This window comes from Mirounga angustirostris, unplaced genomic scaffold (assembly GCF_029215605.1).
Source record: "Mirounga angustirostris isolate CCGP_5_RB_7025 unplaced genomic scaffold, mMirAng1.0.hap1 SCAF_2, whole genome shotgun sequence".
Lineage (NCBI taxonomy): Eukaryota > Metazoa > Chordata > Mammalia > Carnivora > Phocidae > Mirounga > Mirounga angustirostris.
The window spans coordinates 127,022,403-127,050,177 of record NW_026991710.1 but is presented as its reverse complement, the minus strand read 5'-3'; the positions used below and the strand labels follow the sequence as shown (position 1 = coordinate 127,050,177).

Here is a 27,775-nt window from a genome sequence, read left to right as displayed (position 1 = left end):
AAAAGCTTTCCTTGACAAAAAAAAAAAAAAAAGAAGAAGCTAAAAACAATTAGAAGTTATTCTTTTACAACAGTCCAAAGTTTTTTCCACTTTATGTATTTATTTGAGACAGAGCAAGAGCAAGAGAGAGCAGGAGCGGAGGGGAGAGGGAGAAGCAGGCTCCCCGCTGAGCAGGGAGCCCGATGCGGGGCTCGATCCCAGGACCCTGGGATCACGACCTGAGCCTAAGGCAGACACTCAACCGACTGAGCCACCCACGTGCCTCAGTTTATTCCACTTTGAACATTACCTTCTTTCCCCTTGTACCAGAGACTTGAAGACATCTGGCCTCCATTGGCCAACTACTGGCGATACAAAAATGAAGCTTCCTTTAGACTCTGGGTTCATGGCTAGCATTATATTTTTTTAGAAAAATAAAACTTACCTATTTGTAAGCCTAGTTTTAAGGTAAAAAATTATAAAAATGAGCTCTACTCTCCCCTACCTTAGTAAACAGAAAGTAGTGAACATTATCAGTTGAGGTTGCATGTCTCAGATCACGGGGAAAGTGGGAGATGGTTACCTAGTGCCTGGTTGTGAGCAAAGATTTATGTTCCAGCGAGCTGGGTTTCAGTTCACTATACATCACCCCAGGTGGTTCTTTAACCTCTCTAAACTTCCATTTTTTTTTTTTTTAAAGATTTTATTTATTTATTTGACAGAGAGAGGCAGTGAGAGAGGGAACACAAGCAGGGGGAGAGGGAGAGGGAGAAGCAGGCTTCCCGCCGAGCAGGGAGCCCGACGTGGGGCTCGATCCCAGGACCCTGCGATCATGACCTAAGCCGAAGGCAGACGTCTAACAACTGAGCCACCCAGGCACCCGTAAACTTCATTTTTTTAATGTGGGAAATAGTTGTGATAATGCCACAGGGTTTTTTAGAATTGATTTATTGTATGATTCCATTTATATAAAAAGTACAAAAGAGGTAAATCCAGAAGGTAGATTGGTGGTTGCCCAAGGGCCACAGGGAAGGTGCAGGGGGAGTGACTGCTAATGGGGAGGGAGTTTCTTTGGGGAGTGATAAAAATGATCTAAACTTAGATTTGGTGAGAGTTGCACAATTCTGTGAATTTGCAAAAACTATGTACACTTTAAATGAGTGGATCTTATGGTCTGTGAATGATACCTCGAAGAGGTTTAAAAACTTAGAAGAGCTGATTAATGCACATAAGCTGTTTAACCTGGTGAGTAGTGCATAGTGAGTACATGCTGAATATTAGCATTTTTTATGACTCATTTGTATCAGCAATTATAGTCCTATTAGAAAGAGCTTTGGAATATATTCGATTGACCTCCCAGACACCCACCCCGATGGCGTGGTCTGAGTCGTACCGATCCCTTGTGGCCGGCCCTGTGCAGCCTGTGCCTCTTGCCCCTCAGCTGCCAGGCCCGGTTGATAGCAGCCTTGCTGAGGAAATCCTTGCCTTGAAGACAGAAGGAAAACCTAATTGGGAGGCTCAAGTTACTGTCCCGCCTCATCCACCCTCGCAGGCTTGGTTATGCTCAGATTGTAGGGCCCTTTGAAGAATCTTGTTTGTGTTTGGTGTGGGGTAAGCCTCCGACTTGATTGTTTCCCAATGGAGAGCCATCTAGCCTGACACCATTTACTGAATGGTGTAAATCAGAAAAAAAATGAAAACCACACATACACACCTATAATAACTGAAGTAAACAGTTTTTTAAAGCCCCTGCCGAATGCAAATACCTCATAGCTCTTTCCACAACTCCTGAAATTCCCATCATGCTCATTTACTTAGAGAAAAGCACTGAGCAGCTTCCAAGAAAATATCAGGGTTACTTTGGTAGGGTAGTATAGTGAGCTGCCATTAGCCATTACTGTCTTGGCCTAAATTAGTATTTCTGTTCATCTAACGTGAGAGAATACAGAATGCCTCTGCAGGGGGGCATTTTGGTTGAAAGATGAGGTAATAAATCTGCCTTCATTTAGTTCACAGGTTTGCGAGTGTTGAAGAGTTTTAAGTTATAACTCCAAATAATACCTTTTTGTCAGATTAGATGATGATGAGGAGGAGGATGTTAAGCCTGTCTGTTCGCATTAAACAAGAATAACAACTGCTTGTCAATGAGAAAAGGTCACTCTTCAACTATACCCTCTCCCCTAACCAATCTAGGAAGTTGGCTACATGGGTAGAGAATATTGAATTCTCTTTGCTAATTTACTTAGAATTACTGTTGAATAAACCATTTAGATTAAATAGAAAATCCAGGCGAGGCATGGGAAGTAGTGTTGTTGGCCTTCAAATTAGAGAAAGCATTCAGTTAAGTGGTAATAAATGAAATAGATTTTACTTTTTGTGAATTATACTTTTGTGGAAGTCATTAGGTCTTTTCATTATGAAAGGGAAGAGAGTATAAATTGCAGAGCTTTCTTCTTTTACCATTTTAATGAAGACTTAACTCTTAAGGCTCTGTTCTTGAGATTTACTACTGATCATAATTTAAGGAAAAAGCGACCTTGGCAAGGTACACAGATCAAAAACCACTACTTCAGAGTGGAATGGTACCAGTTTAAAAAAAAAATAATAATAATAGGGGTGCCTGGGTGGCTCAGTCGTTAAGTGTCTGTCTTCGGCTTAGGTCATGATCCCAGGGTCCTGGGATCGAGCCCCCCGCATCGGGCTCTCTGCTCGGCCGGGAGCCTGCTTCTCCCTCTCCCACTCCCCCTGCTTGTGTTCCCTCTCTTGCTGTGTCTCTCTCTGTCAAATAAATAAATAAAATCTTTAAAAAATAGTAATAATAAAAATAAAAAGTTAATTCCCTTTTATTTCACTCTCTTGGTTTCAAAAAAATGCTGGGGAATGTTACAATTGAGCGTTATTTCTGTCCTCCCTTGGCAAGGACACATGCCTTTTCAACTTGATAATGATTTCCTTGTTTGGTCCAACTGTGTGGTTTGCATCTTGTACTCAGAATGTAATTCTGTCAAGAGGATTCAAATGAGGGGGAAAAAAATGGTCTCAGAGTGAATAGCAAATCCAGCATCTATCCTGCACACTTCACTCAAAGCCCTGTTTTCCCCACTCAGGATCCAAACCATGCTCAGAAGCCTGTTGACAGTAGTGCCCCTCATGCTGTTGTTCTTCATGATTTTCCAGCAGGTAAGCACATAAATAATCAAGTGCTAGAGCCTTAGGATCCCCAGGCAGTCATCTTCCCTGAGTTAACGTCTCGAGGACGTCTTCATTTTCTGTGCCAACAGAGTTCCATCTGATCTATCACCCTGCCTTCAGGAAGGGTCGATTGTACCCAGCCATTCCAGAGAGCTTAGCTGCATTCCCTTGCCTTTGAAATTCCCTATGAGAAAGAGTGAGGGGAGGCAGAGTGGGGGGGCATGGGGGGGTTCCCTTACAATGAACAAATAGCAAATTGCTTACCAATTACAAACTTTTAACTCTTTAAAAACAGTGTATACCAATTAATAATTACAGTGAAATTCATTCTAATTTAAAAAGTGAAATCATTTTCTCCTAAGAGTTACAAAACCTGCACACATAGCTTAGCTGTTACTTACAAGATGAAAATATACATTTTTTGTAATCAGTTTATTTTTATTTATTTATTTATTTATTTATTTATTTATTTATTTTAAAGATTTTATTTATTTATTTGACAGAGTGAGAGAAGGAACACAAGTAGGGGGAGTGGGAGAGGGAGAAGCAGGCTTCCCGCTGAGCAGGGAGCCTGATGGGGGCTTGATCCCAGGACCCTGGGATCATGACCTGAGCCGAAGGCAGACGCTCAACAACTGAGCCACCCAGGCGTCCCTGTAATCAATTTTTAGATACCTTTTATATCCAGGATTACAAGGCTACAGATAAACTCCTGATTCATTTAACACCTCTTTTGATCTACTTGGTAGAATGATTTTTATTTTAGTGTGAGTACATTTGCTTGCTAAAGAGCTGTAGTAGTCCCTTAGTTAATATTTTGACATTAAAATGATTTTTAAGCATGATTGAGAATAGTAATTATTATACCATGTCTATAAAATCTTTCATTGTTCAATATGTATTCAGCAAAGGGTTTATATTGACCCAGTAGGAACCGTTGGCCAGCATAATTTTTTTTTTTTTTTAACCATTACCTATCAATCAATGCATGGTAAATGCATCTAATTTGGTCTTTAAAGAGGAAGCTCATAATAATAATATGCTCCCCAAAATAGTATATTTTTTAAGTCAATTTGATTGGTGTAATCTATTCTCAGAATCACTAGAACATACTGCCTCAGTGGACAGAAGTAAATGTTACTTTGTGCTCTGCTTTAATCAAATCTGCAACCAAGAGAATTCATCATATACGTAATTATAATTTTATGTTACAGAGCAAGCTGATGATTTGTACCTCACTTCTGGAGAAATTGTTTATCTTCTGGAAAAAATAGACCCAGATTGGTATAGAGGGAGATGTAGAAACCAGACTGGCATATTTCCTGCCAACTATGTCAAAGTAATTGTAAGTAGGGTAGTGCTTGTTTAAATTTGTCGTATATTCTGTGGGTTCTGTGTAACTTGCAGTTTGGAAAAAAACAGAAGCCTAGATTCTTATATTCTAGTTCATTCTCTTCCATTGATGCATCTGGTATTTGGAAAATTCAAAAAATAAAGGTTTGTTCAACTAAATTATGATTAATTATTATTATATTATATGGAGTATTGGAACTTAATGCCTAAATGCTATCTGAAATCCTAAGGTGGAAAATGACTGCAGGTCAACTGGCGAACCAACTCGGAGGGGTGGGTAGGCACTAAATGATATATATTAACTCTTTGAAACCTTTAGTAAACAACAATTAAATAGTACCAGATAGTCCCAAAGGAATGTTTTCTGAGGTTATGGTGCCACTTATTTTCTTTGGAGTACATTTCACTTTTGGTTTCTTTCATCCTTTCCATTCCCATTTATTTCCATCTTAAAAAAAAAAAAAAAGATTTGGGATTACTAAAGTACTTTCATTGGAGGTAGTGGTCCATTCATGGTTTTTCACAATTTAATAACTTCAAATCTGATTGGAAAAATTATATATATATATATATTTTAAAGATCTTATTTATTTGACAGAGAGAGAGACAGCGAGAGAGGGAACACAAGCAGGGGGAGTGGGAGAGGGAGAAGCAGGCTTCCCGCGGAGCAAGGAGCCCGATGCGGGGCTTGATCCCAGGACCCTGGGATCATGACCTGAGCCGAAGGCAGACACTTAATGACTGAGCTACCCAGGTGCCCCTGGGAAAAATTATATTAAAGCATCAGAATTTTTTACGCCCTCACAGCCTGCAATATGTGAGTCCATATTGTAGAGCCCCCCCAGTGCTAAGCCCGGGTATCTGTGAAACACGGAGAGAAAATCAGAATGCCATTTGAACATTTATATCAATAGGAAGAGTATGATTCAGTCCCTCATAGAACTTACTGATGCTGGAAGATATCAATAAAACTAGCTTAAATCGTTGAGCATTAACAGCTTATTTGAAGGGGAAAAAGCCAAGGATTTTCCATTACATCAGAAACCTAGGAAACAAAACAACAGAAAACCTGTATTTTTCAAATATAAATGAGTTTGAGTCTCGTGAATTCTAAAATGCGGGTCTTAAAAATTTTCCAGTATATATATGCCCTGATTCTTTAGAGAACTCTTTACCACATTCTCTAAGTTAATATTAAGAATAATGTTAGTTTTAGCACTTTCTCATTTTTCTTCTGCCCAATGTAGCAGTACTTTATTTTATTTTATTTTTTTTAAAGATTTTATTTATTTGACAGCAAGATATAGCGAGAGAGGGAACACAAGCAGGGGGAGTGGGAGAGGGAGAAGCAGGCTTCCCGCGGAGCGGGGAGCCCAATGTGGGGCTTGATCCCAGGACCCTGGGATCATGACCTGAGCCGAAGGCAGATGCTTAACAACTGAGCCACCCAGGTGCCCCCTAGCAGTACTTTAAAAAGCACAGTGACCACACTGAAATCAGTCACACCAGATCTGCCACATTATTGGTATAAATGCCACTTGTAAGTCTACAATTTTAAAAAATTGTTTTAAAACTTTTAGAATTTACCAGGAAGGGTGCTGATTTATTTCACATAAACTTCAAAACCTTACTTAGTTTTCAGACTTAGTGCGTTATGGTCAAATATTTTATGACAACCCAGCTCTACTGAGCCTTGTAAATAAGGTCTTCTATAAAGTGCCTGCCACTTAATAGATGCTCACTGAGTACTCATTCCTTTCTTCCTTCCATATTCACACTGAAGGAAAAGAAAATGGTCCAGAGTGAGGAAAAAGAGAGAACCCACAAGTTTGATTGGAAGGTTTTATTTGGGGTTCAGGAAAGTCTGGCAGAATTCTACCAATGGTTTGAAATAGATGGGGTGGTGCATGAGTGCCTGCTGCCTAGTTTCTGTCTTCCGTCCTCCTCATCTGAAGTTTTCAATTTAGAGGATGTGGGAAAGAGAAAACCCAGTCTGGGGTAGAGCGATATCAATGTGCTTATTCCAGCAAATAAGAGGATTGATTGGCTATTCAAGAGAGGCTACATCCCAGGTTACATATTTTTTTTCAAAACGCAAATTCTGGATTTCTTACCTTTCAGCACCTAGGTACTACTTCATCAGTTTAAGACCTAGACTGGTTCATTTCAATCCCATATTTTCTAATTACTTAGCCTTACATTTATTTCACTAAAATCTGAAAACAAAAAATTGTTGCCTTGACATTGTCTTTACAGATTGACATTCCAGAAGGAGGAAATGGGAAAAGAGAATCCATTTCAACTCATTGTGTTAAGTAAGTTTTATTTGTGTTCTTTTGCACAAAATGTAAAGGAGGAAGAATTACCAAACTTAAAACACTTCAGATATGTGTGATTATTCACCTTCTCAGTATGTCTTTGTAATTATGAGGAAAACTTGTTTAAAAAGCTTTAGTGTTAAGAATAAAAAAAAAAAAAATTAAAATTAAATAAATAAATAAATAAAAAGCTTTAGTGGTGGGGGCACCTGGCTGGCTCAGTTGGAAGAGCACATGACTCTTGATCGGGTTGTAAGTTCAAGCCCTATGTTAGGTGTAAAGATTACTTAAAAATAAAATCTTTCTTTTTTTTTTAAGATTTTATTTATTTATTTGACAGAGAGAGAGACGGCGAGAGAGGGAACACAAGCAGGGGGAGTGGGAGAGGGAGAAGCAGGCTTCCCGCAGAGCAAGGAGCCCGATGCGGGGCTCGATCCCAAGATCCTGGGATCATGACCTGAGCCGAAGGCAGACGCTTAATGACTGAGCCACCCAGGTGCCCCTAGAAGGTTCAGCTATTTTTGTCACTGAAAATATTTTAACGCTATAGAAATCGGAACCCTACAAAAACTGCTCGACATTTTGCACTGTTTTGTTTTTAAGAGGAATGAGAAGAAAGTAAAGGAAGAGTTAAGTTGGAGGGGTCTTCCTTTATGTCTGAAGACCTTTCCATGAATTTATATACCCTTTCACGCATCACTGTAATTCTTGGTGATTTAAAACACTGCCACAGTGCAACTCTATATTCCAGTTAGATGAGCAAATTAGTAGAATTCACTACCTGCTGAAGACTGTAAACCTGTCTTTGAATAGGTCAGACATAAGGAGAAGCTCTCCAAGGACTTCAGAAAATAAATGCAAAGGTTACCACAAATAAGAAAATTTCTGATGTCACAATGGTTGAATTCTATTTCAGGCTCAGTTTTTCTCCGATTTTTGAGCAGTGTTTACTGTGTCAGCAGGTTGAATTTAAAGTGGGCTTTCACAGCCGCTGATCCATTGACCTGACTTAAATCAGACTTTGATTGGTGCCAGGACCAACCTTGTCTCTTCAGGCAGTTGCATCCCCTTGACTGTTGCTATTGAGACTTCTTTCTAAAGCCTTAAAGCGAAGGTTTGGTATTAAACCATGCCTTCTGGAGACACAGTTTTATCTCTACTTTTATCTTATTTTCAGTCACAGTTGCAGATCATTAAAAGATTGTTCTCATTCTCAGAAGTGAAGCCTTTTTAAAGGTGATTACAGAAATCATCTTTAAAACAACAGTGTTAAGACTGTTACAATTTTTCCAGTTTGTTTTCTTCAAACTTTGTAGTTGTGAAGACCATGTATCTATATAGACAACTCACTGATGATTCAACATATATTGAGCATCTCCTCTGTCCAGCTGATGCCCATTGCATTCTGCCACGGAAGTTTCATGTCTTGCCCTGAGATTCTCAGGGTTGGCACTCCTAAAACTCAGTGCAGTTACGATTGAGAGGGTTCGGATTCAGCTATGGATTTCTGTGGCCCAAGCATACAAAGACATGGAATGAAATAAAGGTGATCAAAAGATGTGCCAATGTAGACTGGCCCCTCAGGCACTCATTTGGAATTCTGCATGTACTCTGTGACCTTGACTTTAGCCTTTTTTTTCTTTAGCCTTTTGAGTGAATGGGTTCATACCTAAAAGGTAAGGACTATCATTTAGAAATATACCTTATTCTTTTTCACAGAAAATTTTAAATTATGCCTAGTGTATCTTGTTCCATAGTAACACAGAATAAATATTTGTTGAAAGACCAAATGAAGGTTTTAAAGCATTTTGAAAGTTAGTACTCTCTAGTTTAACCCATAACCATGATCTTCTTTGTTCAGAGGCCCAAGATGTATCGCTCGGTTTGAATATATTGGAGACCAGAAGGATGAGTTAAGTTTCTCGGAGGGAGAAATTATTATTCTTAAAGAGTATGTGAATGAAGAATGGGCCAGAGGAGAACTTCTAGACAGAACTGGGATTTTCCCCCTTAACTTTGTAGAACTCGTGGAGGACCATCCCACCTCTGGTGCCAGTGTTTCAAGTGAGTATGAAGAATATGGTTTTTTATTTTGTTCTATCCTAATTCAACTAAACCAAATAATAGGATAATACTTAAGCTGATTAATAATTCATATTTTTTAAAATAAAAAGAAAAATTATTTTTAAATGGTAATAGTCATTATTGGGATAGCCATTGTTATAATCTCTCAAAGATCTGGTGTTGGTGTTTTAGGTAATTAGCAATAGCTTCATATCAGAAATGGTGAAGAATCAAAAACTTTTAAACAGAAGTGGACTACCTAGTATAACTAATGTGTGTCCCCCACTTTACAGTAAAGAAAACAAGCCCAGAGAGGATGGTACCAGTCAGAGATAGCTAGTGCATGAAGAGACTGATCTAGAGTCCCAGACTTTTTACTCTCTCTGCGGTTTTTCTCCAGTACTAGTACATGGTCTTTATATCTATCTAAAGTTTTAACTTTTTTCTTTTTCTTTAACATAGACACAAAGCTACCACCGAAGACCAAAAAAGATGATTATGGTGCAAATTCTCAGGTAGGCTGCTTGAATAGGCAACTATTAAAACTGGGTTTCAACTCTGGGAAGAATATTAAAATCATAATTACCAAGAGAAAATGTTATAAACCATTTTTCAATTCCTGGAGCAAATGTTTGAAATAAATGGATAGATGGTTACTGTCTTTATTGTGTATAATAGAGCTCATACAAATGGGTTAGAAAGACATGCACACCCTGACAGCAAACAAGGAAAGAGACATGATTAGAATATTCATAAAAGAGATATTCCTGTAAGTGACTGATACTAAAAAAATTTTTAAAGGGCACCTGGGTGGCTTAGTCGGGTGAGCATCCGACTCTTGGTTTCAGCTCAGGTCGTGGTCTCAGGGTCGTGGGATCGAGCCCCACATGGGGCTCCATGCTCAGCACAGAGTCTGCTGGAGGTCCTCTCCCTCTCCCTCTGTTCCTCCCCCTGCTCCCCCCCTTCAAAAAAAAAAAAAAAAGATTTTAGTTACAAAGATGGTCATAGTGGTGATTTTATAATAGGAAAAAATTAGAAGCAATCTAAATGTGACCATTATTAGGAGAATGTTCTGAGACCACGAATACTAGATTTATAAAATAAATGTCATGGGAGGAAAACATATGTTATAGGGAAATTGAACATATAGCATAAAAAGACTAGAAGGAAATATACTTAAGTTGCTAACATGCAACTTTATGTGGTAAGATTATAGGGGGTGGGTTTTTTCCCTACTTCTTCATACATTTTCCAGCTTGCCAAATGTTTGGGAACATTTGTATTATTTTTATAATGGGAAAGAGAAAAAATGGATTAAAAATTTTACGCTGTATAGCATGACTTCAAAAGTGTTAAACGGAATAGGAATGTGGATGACTTCCGTTGTTTTTATGACCTATTTTAGAAGAGTGAGCCTGATGGGGTCGTTGTTTATCAAAATGTCACTGGTCATTGGGCTGTGTGTCTCTAAATTCTTTGATCCCCGCCCACTGATAAAGTCAAACAGGAAAGAGGGTGACTACAGTTCTCCAGAAGGAAATGTGCACGTAGTGCCTGCATTTCTTGGGAGTTGAAAGTACCGTTCTTGAAGATATGGTTACTCAAGTGCAGGAGCAAGAGGGGGTTTTATTGTTTTGTTTTGGTTTTGTATCATATGCCATCAGTTGTGGCGAACTTCAGATACGCTAGGCACTGTGCCAAGCCTGCTCCCTGCATTATCTCCTTCAGGCCTCACAACAACGCTTAGCAGCACTAAGACGAATCTGAGCTTCGGTCTAGAACCCAGACCTGTCTGGCTCCAAGCCTTTGCCTTTGCATTTTCCTTCGCATTTTCCTCTCCTCCCTGCTTGAGCTCCTCGAACATAGTGTTCCCATCCTGACTTGGCAGAGACACCTTTTTGCAGAGCAGATCCTTCCTCTGATGTGTGTGGGGTAAAGGCATTCTTGTTGGAGCATTCCATCAACTGGCCTACCACGTTTAGGTTATTACCCTACCAACCTTAACGCTAACTATACCTCATAAAATTAAAAGGATGAATTAATGAAGTCCCATACGATGGAATCTGATAGCCTCTGAATCAGGTAAAGACCTGGAATTAACAGACCCATTCTGATCCTTCCTAATTTAGGTAAAGAAGAGCTTCACTGAAAATTATATGCTTCACCAGAATTTTTTCATAGTGTCATAAATACTTATACATAAATACCATATGCTTTTACCTAATGTTTTTAGATTGATTGATTGATTGATTGATTGATTTGAGACAGAGAGAATGAGAGAGAGAGAGCACATGAGAGGGGGGAGGGTCAGAGGCAGAAGCAGGCTCCCTGCCGAGCAGGGACTCCAGGATCATGACCTGAGCTGAAGGCAGTCGCTTAACCAACTGAGCCACCCAGGCGCCCTTACCTAATGTTTTTAATGTAACTCATGTTACAGATGTTAAGATCACAATCAGCAAAAAGTTTTTGCTTAAGCATTGTATATACCTTAAAAGCAGAAAAGCTGCCAATCTCATCATATCTGTCATTTGGAATTCTATTTTAAGATAAAAGTTATTGGAAACTTTTATTTCTGAAAGTTGGTAGCAGACATAAAGTCTAGGGTGATTTAAAGAAGCCTTCAGGCTTTGAAATCTTTGACCCTTCAGCTTTTTTTTCCCCCACTACTTTTTTCAGCTTTATAGACATCAATGTCAAATAAAATCTCACATTTCTTACCGAACTTCCGGTTTGTAACAGGATAATAGTCTTTCTGGAGAATGGTGTGAAGCCCTTCACAGTTTTACAGCAGAGACAAGTGATGACTTATCCTTCAGGAGGGGAGACCGGATCCTGATCCTTGAGCACGTGGACTCTGAGTGGTGCAAGGGCAGACTGCGTGACAGGGAGGGGATCTTCCCAGCAGTGTTTGTGCGGCCCTGCCCAGGTATGGCAACTGCAGAAATGACTGTTACTCTCAGAGGGGAGCCCAAGACCTTTGGAATGATAGATATTCCTTTTCCCTCCAACCATGCTCAGTTTAACTTGTTTGCCTGCATTTGAAAGAGTTGATTCATAAATGTATGCAAACTCTTTTCATATACTTTGTTGAAGATATGGGGGAAAATAAAGACAAAAATGCCTTCACTTAATAATAATGGCTAATTTTGTCTACTAAATGTATGCCGTATAGTTGTTCTCCTGGTAAGAAAACATCATCTTTTTGCAAGTTAAGTAAATTCAAAATTATTTGGAATTATTCTGTCCCAGGAGTGAGAAGCAGGGGGCTTCTTAAAATTTTTGATTTGTGTTTTAGTCCAATGTCTCTCTCTATATATTTAAATTTTTGATGTCTTCACAGGTGAGGCAAAAAGCATGTCTGCTTTAGCACTGAAGGGGAAGAAGGCCAAAGCCTTATATGATTTCCATGGGGAGAATGAAGATGAGCTTTCCTTCAAGGTCAGAATGTGTATCTTTTTATAACTGCATTAAACAGCTATAAATTTCGAATTGTCTTCCACTGAAGAGTGGAACATTTGGGTGGAGTATTGATCATTAGCCAGGGGGAACAGATCTCAGACCCTAACTCTAATGGACAAGATTAGAGAAGGTGAATAGGGCACATTTAAATTATCAGCAAGGCGTTTAAGTACTTTTAAAACCTTACTGGCCTGATAGCCCCACAATCCCCAAACAAATTCCTTATTCCTAGGTCTTGTAACATCTGATCTCAACAATACTAGAATTTTCATTGGTGGCCCTAGTGAAGGATAATTCTCTCCATAGCTTTTGCAGCATGTTACTGTCATATCATTTGAAATCAGTGGAGAAATCAGATGGTACCTACTACAGTTGGCCACTGCAGCAGTCTTCATAAGACGCTGGAGTCTTGTCCACAAAGATACTGACTACACTTTGGGGAAATGATCCCAAAAGGTTAAGTTCCTATGCAGAGGTTGCTTATTTATGTGTGTATGTATATATGTATGTAATCTTTGCACCCAGTGTGGGGCTTGAACTCATGCCCCCGAGATTAAGAGTCACATGTACTTCTGACTGAGTCAGCCACGCACCCCTGCAAAGGTTTTTTTGGTTTTTTGTTTTTGTTGTTTTTTTTTTTTTTTGGAGTAAAACAAGATTTCATTGTTGACAAGGTTACTTCTGAGTTGCAGAAATTCTTCTGGTTTTTCCGTGTACACCCCCATTCAATCTTGACTGCCATAATGAGACAGACAGAAAGCGCGAGGACACTTTTTTCTTGCATCTCTAGTGGAAACCTTAGCAGCAGACAGGAACTGAGGTTTTTTTTGTTTTTAGCAGCCTAAAATTTCATCTTATTTTACCGAAGAAGTGCCTCTTCTTTTTTGTTTGTTTTTTAAAGAGTGAAAACAGAATATTTCCATGATCCTGTTTCCCCAGCTTACAACTGGACCATGGTCAGAGGAAGGCACTCAGGACAGTACATTGGGACTGTTCCAAGAGGAAGGAGGGTGGGCTTAGCAGCAGTTGCCATCAGAACAGCCCACGTCAGACACTGGGGAATTCTCCATCATCGGATACTCAGCCAGAGGCAGGAATGCCATAGAAAGAATTAAAGCATCAGGGAGTGATTGGAGAAGAGGAAACTTAAAACAGCAGGTGCCCCACCACCTGTCTAAAACAAAACGAGGGAAACGAAGGTGATATTGGGAAGTCACGGAGTAAGGGGCATGCAGAGATAAATCAGTATAAAGTTGCTAACTTTCCTATTTTGTTACAGAGTTTTCCATTCTGGGAATTTCTTCCTTTTCATATTAAAATGTCATTTCTCTTATAAAATGCTCTTAGTAAATGATATTTCTTATGCAGAATTATAATTTGGTAACCTTGTATCAGTTCCTCTCCCCCCCCCCTTAATTTCTTGGTTCTCAAAATCCAAGTGTTTGGGAACTGTTGCCCTTGTCCTTTTCAGTCATGGGAATCAGTGGCTCAAACTTCATTCTTTTTATCTTTACGAAAAATGTTACTGCAAGTGAACAATCTGGATTCAAACTTTTTGGATGTTATTTTAGCCTTTGTTTAAGTTATGTCAGTATAAATAACAGAATTCATAGTATTCTCCAGAAAAAAGTTGCCTTCATTTTACAAATGACTGACTATAAACAAGGTAGTTCTCGAGTTTTTTAGTTAAGGGATTCATTGTTAATCATTAATATTTTATTAAATATTCACAGAATATTAGTAGAACTTTTTTGAAAAAGAAATGTCCTAGCCATCAGAAAACTGACATGGTATGTTCACATGGACCAGAGCCCCCCCCCCCCAAAAAAGTTGCAACTATTATATTATAATTTAGGAACCAGAAGGAACTCATTTATAATAGAAACTTTGAACAGCCAGAATTTTTACGGATTTTGTCAGAGTAAAGTAAATTAATGACATTTGATAGCATTTTTCCTTTCCATTTTCCATAAAGACAGGCCTTAAATCAAACCATTTTTCCAGAGGGCAGTGTACTGGTGCTATAAATAAAATCCATTTAGCCTGATAAAGAGATTCTTAAAAGTAGCCAGGGTCATCCTGAACCATGAGAGAATCTTAAACCCAGATTCTAAGAAATGGTTAGAATCCATAAAGAACAAAATAGTTTCAGGAGATAATTTCAAAAATGATGTCTTCATCTGTTGAGGAATTATAATTCACACATGAATAAGATACACAGTGCCTTTGACTGACTTGATGAGGGTAAATCAGATGTTCTGAGTCAGGGAGAAGCTCTTTTAAAGACAGGAATGTAAATGTGATTGTGAGGCCATAGAAGCATGGAATAAACCAAATGGTAAAGGAGGATACCATTATGTGGAAGAATGAATGTATAGTACAAAATGCTCAGGATGTTGAGAAAAGGCAATTATAGTAAGAGCCTTTCTAAGTAAAAAATCCACTGTGAAATGTGATGGCTGTGTTTTCCAATGGTTAGCAACACCGGCCCTGAAACCGTACTAGATTGGAATCCTGTCCCTACCACTAAACATTTTTTTTTTTTTAAAGATTTTATTTATTTATTTGAGACAGAGAGAATGAGAGACAGAGAGCATGAGAGGGAGGAGGGTCAGAGGGAGAAGCAGACTCCCTGCCGAGCAGGGAGCCCGATGCGGGACTCGATCCCGGGACTCCAGGATCATGACCTGAGCCGAAGGCAGTCGCTTAACCAACTGAGCCACCCAGGCGCCCCCTGTCCCTACCACTAACTAGACATGCAGCCCCAAGGAAGCTGTTTAATCTCTCTGAGCTTCGGGTTCCTTCTCTTTAAAGAAGTCTATAAAAATCTCTCTCTCAAATGGCAAAGTAACAGTACTCTGGGACTGCAGTGTTGTTTAAATGAGTTAATTCCTATAAAGTACACAGAGTATAGAGTAGGACTATTTATGGTAAGTACATGGACCCTCTTACCTTCAAGTCTTTGCTGAAATGTCACCTTCAGGGGGGCGTTCCCTGACTGGAACTAATGAGATAGCAACCCCACACTTTCTGTCTCCTGGGCCAGCTTATTTATTTGCTTCTCTACTCTAAAATGAGGCCTTTATTCCTTGCCGTATGCGTCATACTCAGAACAGTGTCTGACACATACTGGGTGCTCGATAAATAATTGTTAAATGAAAAAAATAGATATAACCTATATGACATTTAGGACTGTTCTTAAAGAAGAATTTTAGATTAGGAGTAGTGAATTTGGGGGGCACAAAATGCAAGCGGGAAAATAAAAGCACAGTGAGGGTGATAACGGCGAAGGAAGGGGCTCTGAGAAGAGGCATGCAAGCAAATGGTGTCGTAAGGTCTAGATCATCTGTGGGGCGGATCGTTTAATCCACTGGGCAAATCAGGATCAGTGAGTGACATCTAGAGATAAACCATGCCTCTCCAAGGAGGCTGCTTACCATGCTTATCCTCAACAGAAAATAATCATTATTTCCAATTTCTGTATTCTGACAGGCTGGAGACATCATAACAGAGCTGGAATCTGTAGATGATGACTGGATGAGTGGAGAACTAATGGGAAAATCTGGAATATTTCCCAAAAACTATGTTCAGTTTTTACAAGTCAGCTAAAGGTGAAGCTTGACTGTGTTCTTTGGCACAAGAACTCACTTGAACTATCACTTTGACTATCAGATATGTTTTTGCACTATTTTTGTAAACCTTTGAAAGAAATATCTATGTACATGGTACACTAGAATTTTCTGAAAGCAGAATATGTCTAGGTTTTGTAGTCCTCTTTCATTCAGAGTAACTAAAACACGCACACGGAAACCCATGAACCACCCCGGTATCCTACCAAGGAGGACGTCAGGCAGGTTTAGCAAGGCAGGTACACACTTCCCCCAGGGAAAGCGTCGGGTGCCGTGGCAGCATGGGGAGGCTTACGAGCAGATGTTGCACTTGGACATCTTTGCATCAGCACAAGGAAATTAACCGTGCTTCTTCATTTTTTACTTTAGTTTAAAAAGAGGACATTTTATATTCTCTGTGCTGTAATTATCAGGACATGGTTGGTAATCTAAATTTCATTTTTGACATTCAAATTAATTCTAACCATTTAAGCGCATTATCCTTATTACCAGGGCAAATCTTTGCTTCAGGTGGGGCAGTTTATTAACTAGCTGGAGCCTTTATAAGCACTTGGTGAATCAGCTCATGCTCATCAAATGCTCCTTATGTTATCAAGTATTTTTCCCTCTGTCCAAGGATTTAAAGGGGGTTAAAATTTGATGTATCTTAGTCAAAAGAACCAAAACCATCCTGAAATGCCTTGCTAATACAACTAACCCTTCCACATACCTGCCATACCTTCTTTCTTCCATGTATACTTTATGCTAACGGGGTTATTATAAAGCACATTTTCTGAATCTGCAATCATTCTTTCGACAATTACTGGTGCCCAAAGAAAAATTCATTTTCTTTGTGTTACCCCAGTAATATATAAAAACTGTGTCTTGTCATAGTGGTACATTATGAATCACATATATCTCAGAATACAGAGCAACTGTTAAGACAGAAAACACCAAACCCCCACAGCTTATTTCTTTCCACTATAATCAGAATGAAAAATAATTTAAGAAGGCCCAAGACTGATACTTCTTTGGGTATTTTTCCCCCAGCTTATTCCTGCGCAAATTATTAGAGTAAATAAAAAGCCACTTTCCTGCTATCCATTTGTTACACATTCCAGACTTAAGATAAAAGTGGTTCTTTATGTGACTGAATCAATTACAGCTTATGGGCTTAAGCCAAATAGGTCGAAGACAATCTTCCAAACAGATCAATGGAATAGAATTTCATTGGAAATGTAAAACACTTCCCCAACAACCTTCACGATTTTCTTCCATTTTTGAGAAGAGTTTCATATGCTTGGTCACTTTTTATCTTTCGTCATTGTTTCCCACTGTCCAAAAAGTTAGGCAACCAGTTGGCAACAATTAGGTGAACACCATGTGGGGTTCTGTAAGGGAGGAGATGTTTGTCTTTGATGGAACTTCATCTTCCAGCTACCTGGTTATAATTGATTTTGGAGTATGGGAGCTGTTTTTCTTACATTTTGGTTAAAGAGGACAGTATAAAGAAAACTCTTGTCAAATCTCACTTAAGAGTAATTTCATGAGAAATAGTGACTTGGAGCATTATCTCCACTGAATTCTTATTTGCAGCAAGGTGCACAACAGCAGGAAGTGGGGGATGTGTCTGGAATAGGACATGAGGTATAATATTTGCCTGTGTAATTTTGACATCATATATCAAAGATCGTGAAAGCCTAGCTTTATTGGAGAAAAATATCCCTCTTAAATTTTGGCCTTGTGTTAGCAGAATGGTAAGTGCAATAGTTGTAAATCTACTTGACACTATAATAAACTGAACTGAACTTTTTAAAGTCCTTTTCTCATACTAGACTGAGTCTTTTGAGAATGGAGATGGTACCATTGTATCTCCAGCCCTTTGCATGATACAGGGCTCAATAAAAGTTGGTTGGTTGGTTGGTTGGTTGGTTGGATAATTGGTAGATTGGTTAGTTCAATGGAAAGCTTTCACACATAGCAATACTGTCTTGGATACACCAAGATCCAATATCTTTCCTCTTTAACTTGTTGACAGAAATCTTTATTGAAACAAAATCCAAAGTTTTGTATCCTTTCACTCCTTCATGGCACGTTTTTTGCTTGCCACTTACTACCCACTCAATTGACAAGAAGCCAAGATGTTGCTCAGGATGGGTTTTCATAGGTACCTTCTTGTTCTCTTATAATGATTGAACGTAATTTTTATACTCAGTGAATTTCATAGGGGAGAAATAGGAATGTATTCTTTTTCCTTTCCATAATTTTAGGTGAAACCTGATATTGTACATCCAAGCCTACTCAAACTAGAATCTTCAAATTCTTTTTCTTTACTGGGTGGAAACTAGAGAAGTTATTTATTTTTTTATTTTTTTTTTTTTAAGATTTTATTTATTCATTTGAGACACAGAGATAGAGCGTGAGCAGGGGGAGAGGGAGAAGCAGGCTCCCCGCTGAGCAAGGAGACCGATGCGGGGCTCGATCCCAGGACCCTGGGATCATGACCTGAGACGAAGGCAGCTGCTTAACCAACTGAGCCACCCAGGCGCCCCTAGAGAAGTCATTTAATAAATTATTCTCATCCTTTTGAAATACTTAAAAGAGTTTTTTTAAAAGATGTCCTTGTTTACATAGCTGGGGGCTTAATATAATATATCTGTCATTGTGCTCATGGAAATCACAGGTTTTAAATATAGCCTGAGGGCGCCTGGGTGGCTCAGTCGTTAAGCGTCTGCCTTCGGCTCAGGTCATGATCCCAGGGTCCTGGGATCGAGCCCCACATCGGGCTCCTTGCTCAGCGGGAAGCCTGCTTCTCCCTCTCCCACTCCCCCTGCTTGTGTTCCTGCTCTCGCTGTCTTGTCTCTCTCTGTCAAATAAATAAATAAAATCTTAAAAATAAATAAATAAATATAGCCTGAAACAGTCATAGTGAAAAACAATCAGTGCATTTATCAAGATTTGTTGTTAGAACGAGCATTTGAAAAAAAAACATTTTTCTATACTATTTTTTTTTTTAAAGATTTTATTTATTTATTTGAGAGAGAATGAGATACAGAGAGCATGAGAGGGAGGAGGGTCAGAGGGAGAAGCAGACTCCCCGCTGAGCAGGGAGCCTGATGCGGGACTCAATCCCGGGACTCCAGGATCATGACCTGAGCTGAAGGCAGTCGCTTAACCAACTGAGCCACCCAGGCGCCCCTCTATACTATTTGTTATACATCAAGTCTTAACAATAATTTTTTGGTTTTTATTCAGTTTCTTAGGCTTAGATACATATACCTAGAGAGATAGTGATGGATATTTGGGCTAATTATAATAGGAGATATTCATTATAGTCATTAATGGTTAATTCCTTTTTATGGTTAATTCCTTTAAATTAATGCCAGATGCACTTGGGCCATATGATTCATAATTCAGTGCCATTTTGAATACTTAACAGTGAATTTTTTCAGAACTAATAGGAAATCATTTTCTAACCTATGCCTTTTTTACTTCACTGTAATTATAGAGGGGAAAAAAACACAAAGCCTAAATCAGAACAACAGCACCATCTAGGGGCCTCTCTCGTAATTGCAAGCTCATCCTGTTAAACCACAGAAGAGTTGGCCTCAGACCAGAGCTCAAGTTGCAGAGGTTAAATGATTTGCCTAAGGTCATACAGGTATGGCAGAGCCTAAAGCAAAACCTAGCTAGCTCTACTGATTCCCAGTTGAGTAATTTTCCCATTTGTGTGCTAAAATGATACATTTCTCTTTAGCAATTAAACAAGTAGATTTGATCTGTTTTATTGTTCTATAAACATAACTTCTCAGGTATACATAATTAGAATGAGTTGCAGAATGTGTTGTGATGAGCACTGGGTGTTATACACAACTAACAAATCACTGAACACTGTGTCAAAAACTAATGATGTACTATACAGTGGCTAACTGAACATACATACATACATACATACATAAATACCAGTTTAAAAAAAAAAGAATGAGTTGCAGAGAATAAATTAAAGCCTTAAATTTATTTCTCTTCAAGAACATAAAAGAATTCCTGCTTAGCTTCTTAATTTTATGTAGACAGTTTATATTGATGTTACCTAAAAACTCAAACATGAACTGATCCATTAATGGGGATTCCTTTTAGGCTTAAGAGGGAATTTATGAAGGCTTGAAACATCAGATCATGAAAAGATGTTTCTGTGAGGCTGGGCTCTTGGCAAGAGCAAAAATTCCTAAACCTAGGTTTTCATACACATGTAGTGCAAAACACTGTTACGGTATTTGGAGTCTAATAGATTAACTCAGGCACTGTTAAGCTAATAAATTTATATTTCAGAGTCTGGGATACATTCTGGACTTTTTTTTTTTTTAAAGGAATCTTAATTGTATGTAAGCCATGGATTGTTTCTCTTCAAATACTGTAAATTAGCCAATAACTCATTGAAATATTTTTCAGGAGAAGTAGTGATTCAAATTCCTTTAGAATTTAGAAAGGAAGTTTAGAAAGGAAAATTACCTATTTGTTGTCTATCCTCTTTTAACAGAAATTAGCTGACAGTCTTAATACCACAATACCCATATTTAGTTCTTCTTTACAATTAAAATAAAAAGGACAGTGACATTTATTTCTTCAGTCATAATTAAGTTTGTTTATTCAATAGCGCCCTGACTCAGAGGACCACGGAGGCCCACCACAATGTGCTCCCGATTCCAAGTAGCCAACAGCTGAAGAGCAGATTTGTTACTTCCAAAGAGCATCAGAACATGTAACTAACCCTTCAGTTCAGTACTATACCTAAGAAAGCTCTATACAGACATACCTCAGTGATATTGAAGGTTCAGTTCCAGACCACTACAATAAAGTGAATATCACAGTAAAGCAAGTCAAATGAATATTCTGGTTTCCCAGCGCATATAGAAGTTATGTTTACACTATACCATATTCTATTAAATGTGTAATAGCATTACGTTTAAAAAAAATGTACATACCTTAAAAATACTTTATTGCTAAAAAATGCTAACCATATCCGAGCTTTCAGCAAGTCATAATCATTTTGCTGGTGGAGGGTCTGGCCTCAATGTTGATGGCTGCTGACTGACCAGGGTGATGGCTGCTGAAGGCTGGGGTGGCTATGGCAATTTCTTAAAATAGGACAACAGTGAAGTTTGCCACATTAATTGACTTTTCCATTCATGAACAATTTCTCTGTAGCATATGATGCTAATTGATAGCATTTTACCCAGAGTAGAACAGCTTTCAAAATTGGAGTCAGTTCTCTCAGACTAAATTTACGGAATATTCTAAATCCTTTGTTGTCATTTCAACAATCTTCACAGTATCCTTACCGGGGTAGATTCCATCTCAAGAACCACTGTCTTGCTCGCCCTAAGAAGCAACTCCTCATCTGTTAGTTTTACCGTGAGATGGCAGCAATTCAGTTCCACCTTCAGACTCCACTTCTAATTCTGGTTCTCTCATTATTTCCACCACATCTGCGGTGACTTCCTCCACTGAAGTTTTGAAATCCTCAAGGTCATCCTTGAGAATTGGAACCACCTTCTTCTAAACTTCTATTCATGTTGATATCTGACCTCTTCCCATGAATCACGAATGTTCTTAATGGCATCCAGAATGCTGAATCCTTTCAGAACATTTTCAGTTTACTTTGCCCAGATCCATCACTATCTTTGGCAGCTGTAGCCTTATGGAATGTGTTTCTTAATGAGAACACTCAAAAGTTGAAATTATTCCTTGATCCATGGGCCATAGAATGGATGTTGTATTAGCAGACATGAAAACATTGATGTTGTCCATCTCCATCAGAGCTCTTGGGTGACCAAGTGCATTGTCAGTGAGCAGTCATATCGGGAAAGGAAATCTTCTCTGAGCAGTAGGTGTCAACAGTGGGCTTAAAATATTCGGTAAACCATGTTGTAAACAGATGTGCTGTCATCCAGGCTTTGTTGTTCCACTGATAAAGCACAGGTAGAGTAGATTTACGATAACTCAAAAGGACTGTAGGATTTGGGAAATGGTAAATGAACATTGGCTTCAACTTTAAAGTCACCAGCTGCCTTTGCCCCCAACAAGGGAGTCAGCCTGTCCTTTGAAATTTTGAAGCCAGGCATTGACTTCTCTCTAGCTATGAAAGTTCTGGATGGTGTTTTCTTCCAATATACAGGTGTTTCATCTACACTGAAAATCTATTGTTCAGTGTAGCCACCTTTATGAATGATCTTAGCTGGATCTTCTGGAGAACTTGCTGCAGCTTCTCCATCAGCACTTGCTGCTTCATCCTGCACTTTGATGTTATGGAGATGGCTTCTTACCTTAACCCTCATGAACCGGACTTTGCTGGCTCCAGACTTGTCTTCTGCAGCTTCCTTATCTCTCTCAGCCTACATAGAATTAAAGAAGTTAGGGCCTTGCTCTGGGTTAGGCTTTGGCTTAAGGGAATGTTATGGCTGGTTTGATCTCCCATCCAGACCACTCCAACTTTTTCCATATCATCAATAAGGCTTTTTCACTTTACCATTCATGTGTTCCCTGGAATAGCACCTTTAATTTCCTTTGAGAACTTTACCTTTGAATTCACAGTTTCGCTAACTTTCATGCAAGAAGCTTGGCTTCTGGCCCATCTCAGCTTTCGACATGCCTTCCTCACTAAACATAATCATTTCTAGCTTTTGACTTAAAGTGAGAGACATGCAACTCTTCCTTTCACTTGAACACTTAGAGGCCATTGTAGGGTTATTGGCCTAATTTCAACATTGTTGGGTCTCAGGGAAACAATATAATAGTAATATCAAAGATCACTGATTATAATTCAGCATTATAAATAAAATAATAATGAAAAAATTTGAAATATTGCAAGACTTACCAAAATGTGGCACAGAGACACAAAGTGAGCAAATGCTGTTGTAACTGTGGCACCGATTGGCTTGCCCGATGCAGGGTTGCCACAGACCAAATTAATTGTAAAAAACAAAAACCACACAGTATCTACATAGTGCAACGAAGTGCAATAAAATGAGCTATACCTGTACTAAGGAGAGACAGTGGTGTCTTCCCTTAGACATGAAATGTCAAAGCTATTAAAAAATAAATATACAGTGATGAAAAAATTATCCAATTCATTTATATATATATATACACAGAGCACTGTAGGGGAAGCTGAATACTGGTGAGCAGACAGAGGCCTGCATCTTTGCTGGTCAGAGGGGTCTGGCTGTGCTATGAGAAGGCTTAGTTGTCCACTGCAATGAGACAGTTCGGGGCAAGGACAGAGAGCAACAAAATACAGGGCACTAAAGCACCATGCATCCAGAAGACTAGCTGCTAAGTGGGATGCTTGCCCCTATGCAAGTGTGTTAGGCTGTTCCTGCTAGATCGGGCTGGATGGCCGCTACAGCACATTGTATTTGATGGACACAAGGAGGGACTACTTGATAAAGAGAATAAGGGCAAATGATGAGACCCAAGAAACTAAGTACCTCTGGAAAGATGAGAGTCAGAATTACACTCACAAATAGGACTGCCGAGAAGACCCTGCATACTGATGATCCCCACAAAGCCAGCAGCCAAATCACTCAAGCTGGTGTCCCAACTGCACAAAGTAAGATTTTCTTCTTTAGGATTTGGTAATAAGGACCACTGCCATCAGGCCATAGATGGCAGTAATAACCATAACCACCGGAATGTTGGACATTATGATCAGATCTAGCGTGATTCCTGGAGGTGATGCCCAAGCCACCATGCAGAGCCATACATGGAGCCAACGTCCTGAATCCCATGGCGGCCAAGAAGCCCATGACAAAGAAGTGTATTCAGGTTTGGTTCCAGACATAAGTAGGTATGAAGGAGTAAGTTCATAGTGTGGAAAGCATATCCCAGAATGGGACAGACACTAAAATGCAGCAAGTCTGTGACCTAATTGGTTAGATCCATTTTTTTTAATTAGAGCATAATTTGCATAAAATGTATAGATATTAAGTATACAATTCTGTGAGTTTTGACAATTCTGTACACTAATAACCACCAATAAACAGAACATTTCCATCACCATAGGAAGTTTTTCATGCCCCTTTCCAGTCATCACATCCTGCTCTCCTCCCCCACCACCTTCCCCCTGCAGAGGCAATCACTGTTCTGATTTCTATCACCAAAGATTCGTTTTGCCTGTTCTAGAATGTCATAAAAATGAAATAACATAGTATCTAGTCTTCTGGCTTCTTTGCTCAACATATTTTTGAGAGTCATCCATGTTTTGTGTAATACAACTTGTTCCCTTTTATTTCTCAGTAATATTTCATCATATGCATACATCACAATTTATCCTATTGATTTTTTTTTCTAGTTTTCAGCTATTATGAATAAAGCTGGTATGTACATCCCCCATACCCCAGCCTTATCATTGACTAGTAGTATTAACATTTTGAAGTCTTTTTGTACACATAGGATTTTGTTTCTCTTGGATAAATATCTAGGAGTAAAATTCTTAAGGGGTGAAATAGATATATATTTAATTTTATTAAAAAGCTGCCTGTTTGGGGCACCTGGGTCGCTCAGTTTAAGGTTAAGTGGCTGACTCTTGATTTTGGCTCAGGTCATGATCTCAGGGCCCTAGGATCGAGCCCTGCATCAGGCTCCCAGCTCAGTGGGGAGTCTGAGAGTCTCCCTCTGCCACTCCCTCCACTCACGCTCGCTCACACACTCGTTCTAAAATAAATCTTAAAAAAAAAAGGCTGTCTGTTTTCCAAAGTGTTGTACCGTTTTACATTCCATTAGTGATATTTGAGAGTTCCAGTTACTCCAATCCTTACCAGCACATTTGGTTTGTTCTTTCTTTTTTTTTTTTTTTTAAGATTTTATTTATTTTGAGAGAAAGAGCAAGAAAGAGAGCCCAAGCAGGGGGGAAGGGCAGAGGGAGAGGGAGAAGCAGACACCCCACTGAGCAGGGAGCCTAACATAGGGCTCCATCTCAGGACCCCGGGATCATGACCTGAGCCAAAGGCAGACACTTAACCAACTGAGCCACCAGCATTTGGTTTTAAAGAGTCTAATGGTATTGTCAGTTTCTGCCTCTATAGTGAATTATATTTTCTTTTGAACAAAACAATTACAGTTCTGCAAACAAAGAGCTAATGACACCTGCAATAATTTAACCTTGACTTCCTGAATGGTCTTAGCAATTGGAAGTTCACTACCCTTGCTTTCACACTTGCATTGCCTATCACAGTATTATATCCAACAGAGGATTAATCACCAATTAAATTGTTGTGACTGGATATTTAATACTATTAAAGAATTATTGAAATTTAGAAGTGTGTTAATAGGATTGTGGTTATGTTTTTAAGGAATTGTTTTAGAGATACATGCTGAAATACTTACTTTTAATATCTGAAATTTGCTTCAAAATAACAGAAAGCGTCAAGACTGTGTAGTGTTTGACATTTTACCCAACTTAAAAGCTGAGAAGTTAGCCTGTCACAGTTTCATGGATGCTGGCAAAAGACATGAGACTCCTGGGTCAGAAATAAAAGGATTTTATTACTCATAGCAAACCAGTAGCCGAAGCCTCATGTTCATTTGTTCAGTTTCCCATGCCCTTCAAATCCCACAGAGGTAATGCAAAGGGCCCATATAATGGGTTGCATTACAAAAGAGGAACACTGAGATTTAGCACTTGTGTAGTAAGTGGAAGCAAGCCTGCTCTTTTTCCAGGGGGAGACATTACATCATCCCTCAAGATTGCTCACAAGGATGCAAACACAGACTTGAGAAATGGCCCAGGTGAAGAGCAGGCAGAGAAGTGTATTCTTGGCATACTCAACGAGAACATGCAGGGATACTTGGGCTCTATAGCAGATTGCTTCTCACAATTCACTCCTCAGTGTGACACGTTCTTAGCCAAATACGAATTTTTACACGAATATGCTGCTCCATCAACCACTCTGATTAATCAACAGAGGTTAGAATCTCACAGCACTTTTAACTTAAGACTGTCATCATTTAGACTTGAAGCAACAGATGAAGCCAACATGTGGTACTGACCTCATTCTCTCCAGGGTTCCACACTTAGCCGACTGTGAATAAGCCCAAGAGGGCAGCAGTAGCTCTTATTTGAGGCAGCCATGATGTATTCTAAGGCCAGGCCATTATTCATTATGAACAGTGCAAGTGAGTTTCAGCTAATCTGCTAATCTTTGGTGTCATTGTCAATCATTAGGAGGGCAATAGGTGGACAAAAAACCAACCCCTATCCCCAGTGGAGAGCCATCTCATGACCCATTTTTTTTCCCATCCAAAAATATAACCAAAAGGGCAAAGGTCACTTCAGAATTTGTTGTCAGACCTGATTGGATTATCATCACATTGGTTTGATTGAGTCACATGGACAGTGTCACCAAATAGTTGCAGCTCCAGTTGCCATTTTTGGCATTACCCAGAGCCACTCAGACATCAAAAGCATGTGATCAGCCAGATTGAATCAAGGTTGTGTTGATCTGCCAGTGTGTACACATTTGCATTTGGGAGCTGCGGTTGATGGCTTCAGGCATAGCAGAATAGTTCAGGACCAACCATGTCTATATGAGTTTTCTTGTTTTCTTGGCACATGGACCCAGATGAGAAACCCAGTAGCAGGTCAGACTGTTAGCTGCAACTGCCACATAATTGAGGTAGCAGTTTTGGATTAAGTTAGCTGTTCTCAACTGGGAGCAATTTTTTTCTCCCAGGAGACATTTGGCAATGTCCGAAGACCTTTTTTGTCACAACTAGGGGAAAGGTGCTACTGGCATCTAGTGGGTAGACGCAGTGATACTGCTAAACAGCCCACAGTGCACAAAACAGCCCCTCACAACATTGAATTATCTGGCCTAAAATCTTAATAGTGCCAAGACTGGGAATGATCTAGGTAACAAAGAGTACATTAACTGCTGCCCTGCCCACCCTCTTAGGACCTCAGGTGTTCTCTCCTCTGATGCCAGGGGAGATACTTATAATTTCATCTTTTCTCCAGTCATCCCCACTTTCACCCAGACCTTTTGTCCTGATTATCACCCAGGAGGCAGCCGAGAGAGGATTCTTTTCTGGGGATTGCCATATTCTGTGACCCCCAACTACCTTACTCAGGTATGTAGAACCAGGAGGAAGTGAGGGTGGTAGAATCAGAAACTTGTTCTCAATGCCCAGCAATGCTAGATATCTGTGGGTGGCAGAAAGGCATGAAATATCCTTCAGATACTCGGCTAAGTGGCCTTTGTAACAAAAAGTGCCCCAACGTCAGATTGTAAGTGGTCTGGAAAACTAAGAACATGGCACATATGGTATTAGTTTCAAGGGCTATAGTTGTGTAGTTGACCAGACTGGGACAGCAACATCATAACCTAAAAATTCATCAGCGGTGCTGAGGCATCATCAATTACCCTGAGTGGTGGCAGTGGAGTCCAGTGGAGTCCGTCTGTCAGTAGTCAGTCTGCCTTCATTCATCTTGGGACACATGGGCCAACTTTTGGCAGAGTCACATGTCTGGCATGCATGAGAAAGAGTTCTTTACTCTGTGCACAGCCCTTAATGGTGAACGCGTTGCCATGTGTGGGGGCAGTCTGGGCGGTGCGGGCTTGATCGATAGTTTGATTCTACTAGGTCGTGTCAATCTGGGTGGTGTGGGCTTGATCGGTAGCTTGATTCTACTAGGTCATGTCAGAGCTGGCCTTTACCAGATGGTCCAATCAATAGCCACAATTTGTTCCCACAATTTACAGCCCTAAAAAAGGGATGTTTTTAATCTGCCTGAATAGTCTTTCA

At 39.4% G+C, this 27,775-nt stretch overlaps 1 protein-coding gene across 12 annotated transcripts in view; it reads left to right on the top strand.

Annotated features, from left to right (window-relative positions):
* SH3D19 (SH3 domain containing 19) overlaps window positions 1–17,790 on the top strand; it is a 176,035-nt gene extending 158,245 nt beyond the window's left edge. For 9 of the 12 annotated variants that reach the window (XM_045880307.3, XM_045880308.3, XM_064585155.1 and 6 more), the window contains 8 exons: window positions 3,087–3,159; window positions 4,386–4,516; window positions 6,781–6,839; window positions 8,704–8,906; window positions 9,369–9,421; window positions 11,646–11,832; window positions 12,247–12,344; window positions 15,858–17,790. In XM_045880307.3, the coding sequence (XP_045736263.2) occupies window positions 3,087–3,159; window positions 4,386–4,516; window positions 6,781–6,839; window positions 8,704–8,906; window positions 9,369–9,421; window positions 11,646–11,832; window positions 12,247–12,344; window positions 15,858–15,974 (921 nt within the window). In that variant the 3' untranslated portion in view covers window positions 15,975–17,790. Of the gene's footprint in view, window positions 1–3,086; window positions 3,160–4,385; window positions 4,517–6,780; window positions 6,840–8,703; window positions 8,907–9,368; window positions 9,422–11,645; window positions 11,833–12,246; window positions 12,345–13,266; window positions 15,826–15,857 lie in introns of those variants that run through there. The other 3 variants (XM_045880305.3, XM_064585157.1, XM_064585160.1) reach the window with 3 other exon arrangements.
* The last annotated feature ends 9,985 nt before the right edge of the window (window positions 17,791–27,775 follow it).